Source organism: Orycteropus afer, unplaced genomic scaffold (assembly GCF_000298275.1).
Source record: "Orycteropus afer afer isolate SDZICR_OR568_19922 unplaced genomic scaffold, OryAfe1.0 scaffold00334, whole genome shotgun sequence".
Lineage (NCBI taxonomy): Eukaryota > Metazoa > Chordata > Mammalia > Tubulidentata > Orycteropodidae > Orycteropus > Orycteropus afer.
Window position 1 is genome coordinate 49,498 of NW_006921921.1, and position 17,018 is coordinate 66,515.

General features: G+C 34.7%; 1 protein-coding gene across 1 annotated transcript in view; it reads right to left on the reverse strand.

Annotated features, from left to right (window-relative positions):
• Window positions 1-423: 423 nt before the first annotated feature.
• The window catches only part of WASHC3 (WASH complex subunit 3), a gene marked incomplete at its 3' end in the record, with an annotated part of 26,881 nt that continues 10,286 nt past the window's right edge, over window positions 424-17,018 (reverse strand). Inside the window, exons 3-5 of the mRNA XM_007952400.2 lie at window positions 11,869-11,934; window positions 5,203-5,310; window positions 424-534 (exon numbers count right to left, since the gene is read on the reverse strand). Coding sequence (XP_007950591.2) covers window positions 424-534; window positions 5,203-5,310; window positions 11,869-11,934 — 285 coding nt within the window. The remainder of the gene's footprint in view (window positions 535-5,202; window positions 5,311-11,868; window positions 11,935-17,018) is intronic.

The window sequence follows — 17,018 nt, forward strand, 5'->3', positions numbered from 1 at the left end:
TCTAGAAACCAAATCAGTGATAGATGAACATCAGTATGAAAATACAAAAAACATATTATTTGTGCCACTACATGGGAATTAAGTAATGCACATGGCTCACCACAAGAACAGTCCACTTTCTTTCCTCTTTCTGATACATCCAAAATTTGCATTGATAACTTTATGTAAAGCAAAAAAAGTTACATAAATCTATATTAAATACTATATTAATTTGAAGTGTGTAATAAATTTTAATTAGAAAGATTGATTTCTGGTTACTTTTGATCAGGGTATTAATTAAGCATAGAAAAGAAGTAAGAGAGAAGAAAACTTGGTCGCTCAGTTTAGCAGTTTTCTCAGATTGAAAAAATAACAGTCAAACCTCAAGGGTTAAGAATTTTAAATGAGGCTGCTAGACAGAGAAGACAGACCAAATTAGCTTACCACTTGAACCATTTTGAGATATCTGGCATATCTTGGATCCTTGGCTACAGTTAAGATATTTTCTGCTGCTACTTCAATTTCCTGTGGTCCAGAGTCTTGTATACTGTTCTGCTGTAGAGAGTATTGTGTGTAAATCTTTAGACAATTCACAAAAGGGGTCTATCATGTTACTTAAGAAGGATGTTTCTTTTCCTAATTCTAAAGCATTCAATACCATAAAATAAATCATATTTCTCAATTTGAATACCAATAATTTAATTATGGGATACGTTTCCATAGAACTACAAATGTTTAAATATGACCTCAGAGGAAGCTACATTTACTATCAACACAACATTGTTCCTTAAAATGCATATGTTCTGGCATTAAAAACATTAAAATTCCGCTTTACTGGTCCCCAGAGTGCTGACTTAAAATATATTATCTTAATAAAACTTTTAATAAAGCTAATCAAAGTAGTTTACTTCTAATGAGCCATGACTGATTTCCTCAATATCTACTATCTACCCTACTGAACTCATTTATAAAATCATTTCTAAGTGGGTGTGGCTTTTCCAATTTCTGGAAAATTGGTGGTAAAGGAAGCTATTTCTCAGACAAAATGATCTAGTTCTTAAAATTTCAACCACTGATAAACTCTTAGGGCTAAGACTGTCCAAAGACTGGTTAAGATTAAATACTAAATACTACTTACAATGAAGAATACTAAGGAATGGTCTTTCCAGATAAAAATATTTTTGTTATACAGGCAGTTCTCACTTTGCATAGAACAGTGTTAAATGAAACTTGCTGATATTGGAACCATGTCCTTGCTTAAGTGCAAAGCAAGGACTGCTGGTATACAGTACTTGATTCTTCTATCAAGCTCAAGGTTTAGATTATTATTACTTTTGTGAACCTTACTCAGTATCTATATATTAGCAGTAGGAGGAATTTCATTAACAGAATGAAATCAATAGTATGTCTGTTATCTATACTGAATTGTAGATAAATCAAGAAACACCTTTAAACTTTCATAATATTTAGAATATGAATGCAAATTATAGATGTTAAGATTTTCCTCAGATAATTCAAATATTAAATCTTTGAAAAATTCTAAAGCAAATAAAACATCTAAAAATCTTTTGGGCTCCCCCTCCCAATATGATAATGTTAAGTGTTTCAAAACTGAGTGTACCTAGATATTATACATAAATACAAAAAGTCCATAACAATTGCTAATTAAATAAAAAGTTCAAACAAGACCCAAGTATGTTATTTAAAAATTCATGGGCAATAAACTCATACAACAGCACAATGGAGCAAATGATAGTTATATATAATAACCTAATGGATTTTGAACTTTCAGTTGTTAACTTCTGTTTATAACCAAGACCACAACAAGGTTTACTTATGTAATAGTTTATACCTTTGCTGTCTGAATGACACATTAAATCCTTTATCATATGTCTCAACTGTCCTTCATTTTATTATCAAATTAATATCAATCTGCACAACTAGATGTTCTATTGTGAGTAACGGTAAAATCTGAACCATAAAATTAAAGTTGCAGAAAAATTAGTATACAAACTTCAGGTCTTTGACTCACATATAGATTACAGACTGTGGTGAATGGACAATTTAAAAAAGAAAAAAAAGGAGCATGATTACCCTTTATCTGATAATTGAATTAATGGTAATGTCAATGGGAACTCTCTGTTAAGCAATACTTGAGCTCATTTCAAAATATTTTAAATATAATCTACCTATGCCTAAGGCATCTGACTGCTAACCAGAAGGCTGGCAGTTCAAACCCATCAGCCACCGCTCAGAAGGAAGACTGGGCAATCTACTGTAGAGATACCACCTTGGAAACCCAAGGAGGGGTTGCTATGAGTTGGAATCGACTCGACGGCAGTGAGTTTGGTTTTTGGTTTTATTTGTAACAATGGAGAAGAAACAGGATATTGATTCATTTATTAAGAACATGCTGAACAGTTACTATACTAATCATTAATTAATTTACCACAATAATTGTCTACCACAAAAACTTGGGAAGTCACAAAACTTTATAAATCCTCCAAATGAATAATACAGCTTTTACAAAAGCTTGTCAGAGATATCCTAGGTCATTCGAAATTTGCAAGGCAAGTTAGAAAAGTCAGCTGTGTTTAGTTGTAATCAATGTTTTGGAGCCTTAAATAGGCAAAGACCAACGCAACTGCATAAATTAAGTTTTAAAGTACATATTACAGATGACATTCACAAGAGCACCTGAAAAATTAATATTCAAAGTTAGACAGATACCACTTAAAAAGTTTATAGAAACATTATATGACACCTAGTATCCGCCTGAAAATAACTACTAGGTAGACTGCAAAGACTTTCTTAGTATCCTTTATAGACACCTTGATTTCGAAAAAAGGTGTCCTATATTTAATTCAGAAAACCTTTAAAGTTAAAACTCTCAACAATATCTGGATTTCTTCTTATACATTATATATATTTCAGTGGCCTTCATAGTGGAATTAAATTTTATATTTTACGAATGTTAAATTTTCTATTATCTAGTTATTAAGTAAATAATTATCTAATTAATTCCTCAAATACACACTATATCAAAATATACAGCTCTTCCTACAAGGTACTGTACCACAGGTGTTTAGTATGTCTAATGAACTGAACACCAGCACTGAAGACAGTATAGCAGTGGTATATGGTGCAGTGCAGTGTGTTAAGAGCAATGACTATCGTCACTGGACTAGCTGGGCTAAGATTCAGCTCTTACTTTTACTGTTTGACTTTCAACAAGTTATAAAACCTCTTTATATGTCACTTAGGCAACCCCTAGTGGTATAATGGTTAAGCATTCGACTGCAACAGAAGTTCAGCTATTGAGACCCACCAGCTGCTCCACAGAAGAAAAGAGCTGGTGATCTGCTCTCAAAAAGATTTCAGCCTAGGAAACTCTATGGGCCAGATCTACGCTGTCACACAAAGTCATTATAGGGTTGCTATGAGTCAGAATCGACTCCATGGTGCACAATACCATGCCTCATTTGATCCACCCATCTAAACCCAAACCAAACCCACTGCTATCCAGTGGATTCTGAATCATAATGACCTTTTAGGACAGAGTAGAATTGCCCTATAGGGTTTCCAAGGCTCTAAATCTTTACAGAAACAAACTGCCACAGAGCAGCTGGTAGGTTCAAAGCAACCTTTCGGTTAGCAGTCAAAATGCCTTAATCACCACAGCACCAGAGCTATAGAGTAAGACAATAATATAGTACTTATCTCATAGGGCTATTGTGAGGATAAATGAGTTAATTTATGAAAATCATGCCTGGCATTTAGTAAACACCCTTAAGTGTTAGCTATTCTCATTGAGGAGCTCTGGTAGCATAGTGCCTAATCAGCTAACCAGAAGACTGCCAGTTCAAACCCACCAGCCACTCCTTGGAAGGAAGGTTGGGCAATCTACTTCCATCGTGATACCACCTTGGAAACCCAAGGAGGGGTTGGTACATCTATAGCATCATGATCCTATAAAATATCTGGTGAAAAACACTACATACAAATTCTATACAGATAGGAAGTTTACTTCTTTAGTATTACTTTGGTAGGCCACTATTTTGGTGATATTTTTAAAAATTTTTGAATTTTAATAAAGTTGAGACACGTTACAAAATTTTCTCAAATGACAAAGCATTTTTTTATTTTCTTGATATAAAATGAGAAAGAATTCAATTTATACAGAAGTATAAACGAACACTGTTGTTGTTGTTATGTGCCATCAAGTCAGACCCAACTCATAGCAACCCCTCCTTGGGTTTCCCAGGCAGTATCACTATGGAAGTAGATTGCCCAACCTTCCTTCCGAGGAGTGGCTGGTGGGTTTGAACCACCAGCCTTCTGGTTAGCAGTCAAATGCCTTAGGCACTATGCTACCAGAGCGCCTATAAATGAACATTAAGACATAATAAATAAAAGTAAAGTGTGGCCCTTACTTAGATGCAGAATCAAACAAATCAGCTCTAAAAATATATGTTTTACACAACTGGTATTTAGTAGAACAGTACTTCCCAATTTCAATACCCTACAAATCATCTAAGGATCTTATTAAAATGAAGCCTCTAATTCAGCAGGCCTGTGCAGGAGCCTCAGCTTCTCCATTTCTAACACATCCACAGGTAATGCCAAAGCTACTAGTCCAGGGGGTGCACTAGAAGAGACCAAGGATCTACTATCAATTATACTGGATATGATAAGGGAATTGGGGTTATATAAGGAAATGTCAAAACTTGTCAGAATTGCTCAAGGAATTATGCAGGGGTGAAATGAGAAGATGTCTGAGATTCACTTCAGTAGGGACAAAAAAGAATTGTGGCAGGAATTGTGCTAATCTTAATAACTGGCGAATCTGGGTAATGGCTATGTGGGCATTCATGGTACTATTCTACTATGCATGTTTGAAAATCTTTATAATAAAATATTTTAAAAATACATTTCTTATAAAAACTTGGAAAAATTTCCATAGTGAACGTGAAGGAAGTAATTTACTATTTTTCTAATCCTCTATAGATCAAGTTTACAGATACTAACTTCAGGAAGTCCTACAAAATAACAAATTAAAACAGCTAATATATTTTTTTTAATTTCATTTTCTATCTTCAGACTTTGAATTTTTACCTTTAAACTTTTAATATTCTCATTTAACTTCTTCCTTCCAATTTGCCAATTGAATCTATTAAGCAACCAAGGAGATATGCTTATATTTCCTAAAACTTAAATACTTACCTGTGATTGATCTGAAGTGGCTTTAGATTGTGGTCCATTTGTGATAGTACTGACACTTACAGGAGATACTTCAAATGTGACATCATCTAGTCCTGGAATAGATGACAACTGAAAAAGAAAACTAAGTGTTAGTATATGAGGATGAAGTTAGGTGCATAAATAAACACTAAGTTTGTAGGTTTGCGTTTTCTTTTTAATAGCTGTCTGATATTAACTCTGAAGTACCCAGATGATACAGTTAAAGGGTCTGACTACTAACAGAAAATTTGGCCATTCACGTCCACCTCTGGGTGGACTTTGAAGAAAGGCCTGGTAATCTACTTAAAAATCAGCCACTGAAAACCCTACGGAGCACAGTTCTATTCTGACACACATGGGGTTGCACTGAGTTGAAACTAATTTAATAGCATATAACAACAACAACAACTTATTAGGGTGTAAATATATACACCAAAATATTTGACAATAGAACTTGTCCATTTATAATTCAGTAACATTGATTACATTTTTCATGTTGTGCTAGAAATTATCATTATCTTTTCCAGAATATCGTACCACCATTAACATAAACTCAATAACCCTACAACAACAAAAACTTCCCCTTTCCCCCTTCCTCTCACTTCTGGTAACCATTAATAATTTTTTCTGTCTATATATTTCCTTAAGGACCTCTGGTGGCATAGTGCCTAAGGCATTTGACTGTTAACCAAGAGGCTGGCAGTTCAAACCCACCAGCCACTCTATGAAGGAACACTGGGCAATCTACTTCTGTAAAGAGGAACCACCTCAGAAACACAAATGGGGTCACTATGAGCCAGAATTGACTTGATGGCACTGAGTTTGGTTTTTTTGGTTTATATATTTGCTTATTTCATGTGAGATCATATAGTATTTCTCATTGTGCAACTGACTTATTTCACTCAGTATAATGTTTGAAATTTGAGAGTACTATTCTATTAAATATCACTTGTCTAAAGTGTCTTTTTAGAGCTGAGTTATTTAGTTCATTATCCAAGGTTCATCTATGTCAAGGTTCATGTTGTGGCATGCATCAGAACTTCATTTTTTACAGTTGCACAATATGCTACTATTTGTACATACCACATTTTGTTTCTCCATTCATCTGTTGGACATTTCAGATGTTTCCATCTTTGGCTATTGTAAAAAATGTAGCAATTAACATTAGTGTACAGGTTTCTATTGTGTTCCTGCCTTCACTTCTGGTGTATACCAAAGACTGGGATTGTGGAGTCATATGGTAGTTCTGTATTCAACTTTTTGAGGAACCCCACAACTGTTTTCCATAGTGGCTGTACTATTTTACATTCCCACCAGCAATGGAGGAGCATTCCAGTTTCTCCATAATCTTACCAATACCTGTTGTTTTCCATTTTTGTTGATCAGTGCTATTCTTATGGAAGTGAGATGATATCTCATTGAGGTTTTGATTTGCATTTCCCTAATGGTTAATGCCACTCCTCGGAAGGAAGATGGGGCAATCTACTTCCACAGTGATATTGCCTCGGAAACCCAAGGAGGGGTCGCTATGAGTTGGGGCCGACTCAACGGCAAATAACAACAATGGTTAATGACCTGGATTCAGAATCAATGCCCATGGAAGCAGCAGTAAAGAAATCAAATGATGCACTGCACTGAGCAAATCTGCAAAAGACCACTTGAGAGTGTTAAAAAGTCCAGATGTTACTTTGAGGACTAAGGTGTGCCTGGTCCAAGCCATGCTATTTTCAACTGCCTCATATGCGTAAGCTGGACAATGAATAAGGAAGACCGAAGAAGAAATTATGTTTCTGAAATATGATGATGGTAAAATTACTGAACACACCACGGACTGCCAGAAGAATGAACAAATCTATCTTGGAAGAAGTACAACCAGCATACTCCTCAGAAGAGGGGATGGCAAGACATCATCTCACATCCTTGGACATGTTATCATGAGGGACTAGTTCCTGGAGAAGGACATCATACTTGGTAAAGTAGTGGGTCAGCAAAAAAGAGGCAGACCCTCAATGAGATGGACTGACACAGTGGCTGCAATAACAGACCATGTCAACAACTGTGAGGATGGTGAAAGACCAAACAGCTGGGCAGTGTTTTGCATTCTGTGGTATATAAGGTTGCCATGAGCTGGAACTAACTCCCAGAACCTAAAAACAGCAATGGTAATGAAGTTCAATATCTTTTCTTGTGCTTACTGGCCATTTGAGCATCTTCTCTGGTGAACCGTCCAAGTCCTTTGCCCATTTTTTTTATTGTTTGTCTTTTTGTTGATAAATTAAGGAAGTTATTTTGGGTATTAAGCCCTTATCCAATACACAGTTCCCGAAAATTTTTTCCTAATCTATAGGCTTTTTACTTTGCTGATTTAAGTTTTTTCATGTACAAAAGTATTTAATTTATATAAGGTCTTATTTATCCATTTTGTCTCTTGCAGCTCAAGATTTTGTCATCATATCTGATTATTATCAAATATTAGGTCATATAATCTCACTCCTACATTTTCTTCTAAGAAATTTATGATTTCAGCTTTCATATGTAGGTCCTTGCTCTATCTGAATTGGTTTTCTGTATGGGACAAGGCACAGATCCTGATTCACTCTTCTACATGTAGAAATCCAGTTTTCCCAGCACCATTTATTGACAAGACTCTTCTTTCTTCATTGAATGATCTTAGCATCTATGTTGAACATCAGTTTACCACACACATATAGATTTATTATTGGACTTCCAATTGTATTCTATTGGTCTATATATGTATTATTACTTAAATACCAGTCAATTTTAATTACTATAGCTTTGTAATGTATGTTGAAATGAGGAAGTGTGAGTTCTTCTCTTTTATTCTTTTTGAAGATTTATATAATTATTTAGGGTCCCTTGCCATTCAGTATAAATTTGAGGAATGGCTTTTCCACTTCTGCAAAGAAAACTGTTGGAATGTTTATGAGGATTGCATTGAATTTATAGATTGTTTTGGGTAGTACTGACATTTTAACTACAATATTAAGCCTTCCAACTTTTGGACATGGAATGTCCTATTTATTTAGAGCTTCTTTAATTTGTTTTTAGTAATGCTTTATAATTTTCTGTGTACAAGTCTTTGATCTTCTTGGTTAAATTTATTCCACGGTACTTAATTTTTTTAGATGCCACAGTAAAGGTTGTGTATTAAGCCAGCTAGGCCAAGGTTTGGAGTGGTTGACAGCTGGATCTAGTTATTCCCCATAATGAGACTGTAATCACCTCCATGGTGGAATCTGCTGTAAGTAGTTGCCTTCATTATATATGAAAGAGCTAAGAGAAAGGTCTGTAGCTTTGGGAACATTTGGATCCTGTATTTGGCCACTTCTTCATCTCCAGTTTCCAGATCTGAACCACTGTCCTACTGTGTTGCATGCTCATCTTGGGATTGTCCTGGACTTGAACTAGTGGTCTGGCATGTTGCCTGCCAATCTTGGGACTGTGACATTTAACCTGCCAGTCATGGATTCGTCAGCCTCAGCTGCCAGTTGCTGCATGAATCAGAAACCTCCATCTCCAATGGGCCTATAACAAAAGGCACAGCTGAAGCACAAGGTCGATGGGCCTTCACCCAGAGCCAGCATTCTGAATTCAAACTTCCAGCCTCCTAAACTTATGAGAAAAAATTCCTGTTTGTTAAAGCCATCCACCTGTGGTATTTCTGTTATAACACCATGGAGAACTAAGGTGCATGCTATTGTAAATAATGTTTGCTTAACTTTCTTTTCCACTTGCTCATTGCTGATATACAGAAAACTGATTTTTGTGTGTTGACCTCGTGTACTGCCACAAGATTCTTTGGGGTGTTCTTAGTATAGGATCATGTAATCTGTGAAAAGAGATAGTTTACTTCCTCCTTCCCTATTTGGATACCTCTTCTCTTTATTCTAGCTTAATTGCTCTAGCTAGGACTTCCCGAATGATCTTGAATGGCAATGGTGAAAGCAGGCATTCCTGTGGTTTCTGATCTTAATTAGAAAGCTTTTTGGACTTTCTCCACTAAGTACAATGTTAGCTTGTTAGCTCTGGGCAACTGGTTTTTATATTAAGTTTTAAGCCTATGGAAATAGGTCCATAAAACCTTAACTTTGGTGTGGGAAATTCTCCATGCCATAGATTATTTAAAAGATACTCAGAAATAAAATACTTTTGAAGAATTCATCAAAAAATAGAATTTATTACCATTCTTTTTCCAGAAATTTTTTTTCTTCCTTTTTTTTTTTTTTAATTGTGATTTGGGTGAAGATTTACAGAGCAAATTCACTTTCCATACAGCAGTTTACATATACTTTGTCTCATGACATTGGCCACAGTGCAACAGCTCCCCTCCCACTTCCTCCCCATAGTTACCTCTTCCCTGTGTCCATCCCTCCACGGACTCTTGCCCCCTGAGCTGTCTCCCTGTGCATAAGCAGCCCTTCTTTCTCCCATGATTGTTCTCTCCAAGGAGAGTATCTACTTGTGGTAAATGTTCAACTCATATGCCTGTCTTTTGTTTGGCTGGAAACCACAGGTGTGGGTTTAATTCCAGACCCGAAGAGCAGTTAGGGGCCATAGTAGAAATTATTTTTAAAACAGGATTGAAAGCATGGGCTTTGGAGTCTGATTGCCCACATTTAAGTCCTACCTGTACCACTCACAAACTGTACAACCTTGTATAAATCTCCCTATGCTTCAATCTTCTCATTGGTAATATGAGGATAAGAAAATTTACCTTATAAAATTGTAAAAATAATTTCATTAAAAGTGTTTTGCAGCACACATATTAACTCTGAATTATGTGGTAAATGGCATAACTCTTATCTTTATATATTAATGTATGACACTGCTCATTCTTTTTATTTAAAAAAACCCTGAACATTTCTTGCTGAATGTTTGTTACTGTGTTGTTTTTTCAAACACAAAAGATGGGCATACTGTCAGTAGTTAAGCATTTCATGTTGGATTTGCCAGATCCATGCAAACTCTTTTTCTAATTTCATCTTGATATCTATAATACACATTGTCAAATAATGTCTGGCTAAGTGTAGGAATTAACCCTATGGGTTTAGAAATGACTAAAGTTAACATGTCTATGTAGTAACTTCATTGTAATCTTGGACTCTAACTTGGTAAGAATTCCTCAAACATGAAAATAAGATACATACTCATAGCAAAGGATAGTGAAAGAACGAATGGTAATAAGCTCTTAAGCAGGAATACTCACTGAGAACTGTTGACTGATGACAGTACTTAACACAGTGGCTATGGGCCAGATAGTTTCAAGTGTGTTTAACTGGTAGAAGAATATCTTGAAAATGTTCAAGACCAAGTCTCCTAATGTACTCAGTTTGAGAAATGTGTGACAAGGAGATGTACAAGTAAGACATTCAGTCCTTATAATAAAGATATTAATGTCATTTCTATTCCTCATTAATAGTCAATAGATATTTCAGATCAATTCTTTTTTGCAAAAGGACAGAATCACAAATATATACTAGTATGTTTAGTACATTATAAATAGGAAAAAATACATGTACTAAGTTAAATCTGTCATTGTTATTTCAAAATCTTTCAGTTTTCAAAACAAAACACCCTTCTTTTTCCTAACTCTTGCAGCTTGACATCAAAATTTGAACTCATTAGCATTTAATATATCTAAAAATAAAAAAAAAAAAACAGCTGGTATTGTTGCTAAAATTTTATCTGATATCTAAATTTTACCTAATTTTTCTGACTGTATAATCAAATAACTATTAAACTAATTTTGAATTTTCTATCAAATGAAGTAAAATATATAACCACTCCATTTGTTATATAATATTACTTACATTATTACACTGACTAGTGAAAGAAAAACACAATCCATATCTACATTTAAAAAAAAATATACTTTATTGTGGTGAGCATATATCTGTATCTATCTATCTATATATAGATACATATAGATAGATAGATAGCTATAACAAAATATTTGCCATTACATGTTTTACATGTACAATTCAGTGGCACTAATTACTTTAATCATGTTGTTTGACCATCACCACTGTTTCCAAATTTTTCCACCACCCTTAAGAGAAGCACTGTGCCCTACAAGCAATGGCTTCTTCCCTCTCTCCTGGTAGCCACTAATAGATTTTGGTCTCCATATACTGCCTATTCCTTTTTTTTTTTGCCTAGTCATTTTTATGTTTATTCAGATATTTCATATAAGTGGGAACGCACAATACTTGTCCTTTTGTGACTTATTTCACTCAGCATAATGTTTTCAAGATTTATCCATGTTGTAGTATTTACTAGGACTTCATTTCTCTGTATGGCAGTGTAATATTCCATTTTATCTATGTACCACATTTTGTTTATCCATTTATATACTGATGTAGATTGTTTCCATCTTTTGGCTACTGTCACTAGTGTTGTGATGAACACTACGCTTGTCTACATTTTAACAGGCTCAGTTAATGGTTCACAGAGAATACCATTTCCTTGGAAATTATCATGAATTTTAAAAACAAAAACAATGTACCACTCTTGGATGCAGAATAAACACTGAATTCATCCTCAAATGAAACCAAAGTTAAGTAAGACTGAGAAAAGCTGGTATATGTACAATAAAGTGTATACTATAAATTACTCAGGAATACAAACCTTTGCATCTAAAATATTGAGAGTTGTTTCGATTTGTTGGATACGAAGAGAAAGGTCTGCCAGTTTCTGAAAAAGATTAGATACATAAGAATAAAGTCTTTGATTTGGGTGAAGGGAAAGGCAAAAAAAAAAAAAAAAAACAAAGATCAAAAGGCTAAGCCATCTTGACCAGACCCACCTTCCATTAAAAAGATAATAACAAAAAAAATAGTCTTTGATTAAAATAAAGTGTTAACAAGAGTAACAAAGAATAGATCTGAAAATAATAAAAACTGTGGTTTATGTATTTGTCATTTTCTCATATGAAACTACAAACCAAACCCACTTCCACTGAGTCAATTCTGCCTCATAGCAATCCTATAGGAAAGATAGAATAGACCTGGCCTATAGGGTTTTCTTTATGGAAGCAGACTGCCTCATCTTTCTGCCTTAGAGAAGAACTAGTCTATTATTTACTTGAGTAGAAATGGGAACTCAAGTGTTCTATCATGTTTGTTAGCATGCTTCAGTTATTTTATTAAATTGTACTCACAAAAATTTACATTTTCTGCCTTATTAAACTCATTATCAGAGTAGTAAACAATCACTGAGACCAGAATGTAAACTCCAGGAAGAGTCTTTTGTTTATTACTCTACCCCAGTATCCAGAACAGTACCTGACAGTTAAGAGAAGCTTAATAATTATTTGCTGATGAATGAAGGACCTCTTCATAGAAAAACAAGAGAAAGAACAAAAATTAGCCAAAGATAGCCTGGGACAGAATCTGCCTTTATAAACTACCTAAACACATAAGCATATATAATTGGTCCCAAGTTAAACTTTTTAAGTTTGAAAAGTAAAAGGGTTGAAAATGAAAGATGAGCAGTTCATGCTGGAAAGAATTAAAATAATAGACAAAAAATTAAAGTACTGAAAAAGCAAAAGGACGCAATCTACCATCAAAACTGAAGATAAACCAGACCAAAGAGCTTACCATGCTCTGGTTACTCTGCACAATGAAATAATCTACAGACAGAAAATTTATAGACAGAGATACACATACAAATAAAAATAATATTATAAAATATCCATAAGAACATTTAAAAACTCTGATCCTAAACATTATATTCAGTCACACAATCCAAGAAGCAGCTGGCTAGTTTATGAGTTGGCAGTTGTGAAGCATTCTGACTGTTTTCTGGGATAATATCAAGATCCTGACTAACTCATAAACAGAACTTTAACACCCAGAGAAATGGTCATGTGGCCAACATTTCAAGGGGGAAAAACTGAAAAACCCCAGAATAGTCAGTACTCCTTCATAGGACACGTATTTTTAAAATAAGCATCTTGATATTTGCAAAAACAGAATTCAGAAATAAAACATTAGAATCTAGTTTTAATGACATTCAAAGTGAAAAATCAAAGCTAAATTTAACCTTGACATCCAGGATTTGTTCACAATTAAGGTTTACATAAACAGAAGAACAGGTTTATAAAACACAGACAGATGTATCTGTCTCTAAATTATAAGAGTATTACTGAAAATCACGGGAGTTAAATTTTGGCAGATATAATCAGTCTTTAGTTCATTAGAGAAGCTTAGTAATTGAAGAAATCCTACAGTAAGTTAATTTGTAAAGTGAATAACAATTGAGAACTTGTTTTAAAACTGTATGCATTAGTTTGATTAAAATAATACACAGAATACACAGAAAAGACAAAACTGAATTTTTAAAAAAATTAATTTTTGTCTCAACATGCATATGTAAATATATACTGTTAAGCTATAATCATCACTGAAACACATGAGCATTTACCTTACATGCTACACTGTATATGCAACATATCACCTGTAATCTCATTGCAAACTTACAAAGTAGGAATATATGCCAATTTTAAAGATGAGGAAACTACATCCTCCTATAAGTAAAACAATCTCAACACAAACAACCCAACTCCAGGGCCAATACTCTTCATCCGATACTACTTTTGAAACAATTTTACACTGTAGAAACATAATGGAAATTTCTTGAATATTGCCTCGGCAGAATTTTTGTTATTCAAAGCCAATAAATGATCAATCTGCTTCTCATTTAGACTAAGATACTACTACTGTGCTGAATACAGGCAATCAAATTTTTCTGATCACAGTAAAATGTCAGAGAGAGATGTTGTTTATCTGAAATTATAAAAAAAATTGGTATGAAAAAATTTCAGGGTTGTATCAAACTAACTTGTCTTTCACACCAATGGGCACTTAATGATACACACAGAACAGGACTGAAATACAGATCTTAGTAAACAAGGAATAAGGATGAAAGTATTTATTTGTAAAACTAAGAACATTTAAAGAGGTTTGGAGAAAATAAGTTACATTTTCTAGAGCAATGATTCTCAAATTTTTTGGACATAGGTTAGTCTGGTATAATAAACTTTTGCTGTGGCACTCACCTGACATTTTTTCATCCGCCATAATCAAAACCTCACCAAAAGGAAATGACTTTTGTTTTTAACATAACAAGACTGTGTGAATGATTTAACTACATAAGACATGAAAGACACTGATAGATTCTAAATATCAATAAATTTTAATTTATAAAAATTTATCTAAATATCCTTGATAGTCTAAGAATAATATTTTTTTTAATTTAAAGCAATGGTAAGAATTGGTATTTTAAGTAGTAGCTTTTGCTTACTGCTGCTACTATCACTCTATTTTATAACCAGATTGACAAATGTAAAGATTATTTCAGGAACAACCTGAGTTCCATAACATGTCCATTAAGTTCCAAGAATTTTCAAAATAGTTTAGTTGTTAATTTACAAATTTCTTGTAGGGTTGCAGGATTTGTTAAGCAATGATTTTCGAAAATGATATGGAACATAAGAGAACATTTTATATTTTCAGATAGCATATTTAATATTTTATAACTTTAAAAACCAGCTCTAGAGAACATGGATAATACCTTCATAGACAATAAGATAACAATACAAGATATCACAATACTGATCTTCCCAAGCCAAAAGGAATGCCTTTTTTGGATAATATTTTGACAAAATCATTTACATAGCGGTTCTAAACCTGGGGCCTATGAACTTGAATGAGGGGGAAAAAAATCACATCTCTATATAACTTAAAGGAGCTCTGGTAGCGTAGTGCCTAAGGCACTTGACTGCTAAACAGAAGGCTGGCGGTTCGAACCCAGCAGCCACTCCTCAGGAGGAATGGTGGGCAGTCTACTTCCATAGTGATACTGCTTCGGAAACCCAAGGAGGAGTTGCTATGAGTCAGGTCCAACTCGACAGCACATAACAACAACAAACAACAATATTTAACTTCAATTTAGCATTTTCTTCAACTTTAATCAACAGGATTGCCATAGTGTTAGGATCTATGGCTTTGTCACCAATAGAAATCAGATGTGATTTGTTAATCACATTACAACTGTTGCAGATTTTTCAAATATCTATGTCTATCATAATTAAAAATTATGATCATTATAAGATATGCCACTTTATTATTATATTTAATGCTTTAATACAGGGCCTGTTACTATATTACAACTTTTAATTTTTAGAACATTTTGATGATATTTAATTGGTTCTTTTGTAATCCTACACATTTTATTTTATGCATTTAAAAACTTTAATTTGGTTTCACTAGACTGCCAAAGGATCCATGGCACAATTAAGAACCTCTGCTCTTCAAAGATATTTCAGTATAATGTATGTTTTTGAGTCTGTTCACATGTAATTACTTTTTTTTTATTGTGATTTGAGTGAAAATTTACAGAGCAAATTCACTTTCCATACTGCAGTTCACATACACTTTGTCTCATGATATTAACCACAATTTACCACAATGCAACAGCTCCCCTCCCACTTCCTCCCCATAGTTACCTATTCCCTATGTTCATCCCTCCACGCGTTCCCACCCCCAGAGCTGTCTCCCTGTGCATAAGCAGCTCTTCTTTCTCCCATGATTGTTCTGTTCAAGGAGTGTATCTGCCTTAGGTAAATGTTCAACTCATATGCCTGTCTTTTGTTTGGCTGGAAGCCACAGGTGTGGGTTCAGTTCCAGACTTGAAGGGCAGCTAGGGGCCACAGTCTCAGTGGTTCCACCAGCAAACATGGTTTCCACCCTTCTTTTTTCCCCTCCATATGATTTTGAGTTTTCTTCCACATTGTTGTCCCTCTCTATCCAGGAACTCCTACATAGATCCCCTTCCAAGTGGTTGACAGTGGTAGCCAGGCACCATCTAGTTCTACTGGTCTCATAGTCATATAGGCTTCAGATCGGATGGTGTACCAGTCGCTAGGACTGATTGTTTCCATGAATTTTTGGTTTTCTTCATTCTTCTTTGTTCTGGACAAGGAGAGACCCATCATTGCATCTAGATGGCAGCTTGCAAGCTTTTAAGAGCCCAGGCAAGACTCACCACAGTAGGAGGTGGAACAATATTTTGTGTAGTATGTTATGCCAATTGAGCTTGATGTCCCCTGCGACTATGGTCCCGAGCCCACAGGTTCGACTACTCTGTCCCTCTGGGTAGCTGGCTGTGGCCAAGCAGTGACTACTACCTTTCCCCTTGTCAGCTCTACTATACACTTGGGAATTAAGATCATACACATAAACTTATAGTACCATTATCTGTCAACCCTATACATGTTCTCAGGTACACTCCCCACTTCATAGACATACCTACTAGTCTAGCCTGTCCACCCATCTATCCACCTGTATACCCATGTTTGCCTTCACTGACAATGCAGTACTGTATGTGCAGAAGGGTTCATCTTTGCTGTCTCCTATGTACCTCTCTATGTCGTTCTCTTCCTCAATACCACCATATTGATCACTCACATTTGGTACACTGCCCTTCTCTTTACCCAAATCAATACTTATCTCTATCTATCTAACAGTATTCCCCCCCCCCTCCCCTCCCATTTCTGGTACCCAACAGAGAAAATTTTCTTCCATAGATAAACATTTCCTTGACTTTTACAATAACGGACTAATACAATATTTATCCTTTTGTGATTGACTTATTTCACTCAGCATAATGTCCTCCGAGTTCATCCACGTTATGTGGTGTTTTGCAGATTCTACATTATTCTTTAGCATTGCATAGTATTCCATTGTGTGTATGTACCATAGTTTGGTTATCTA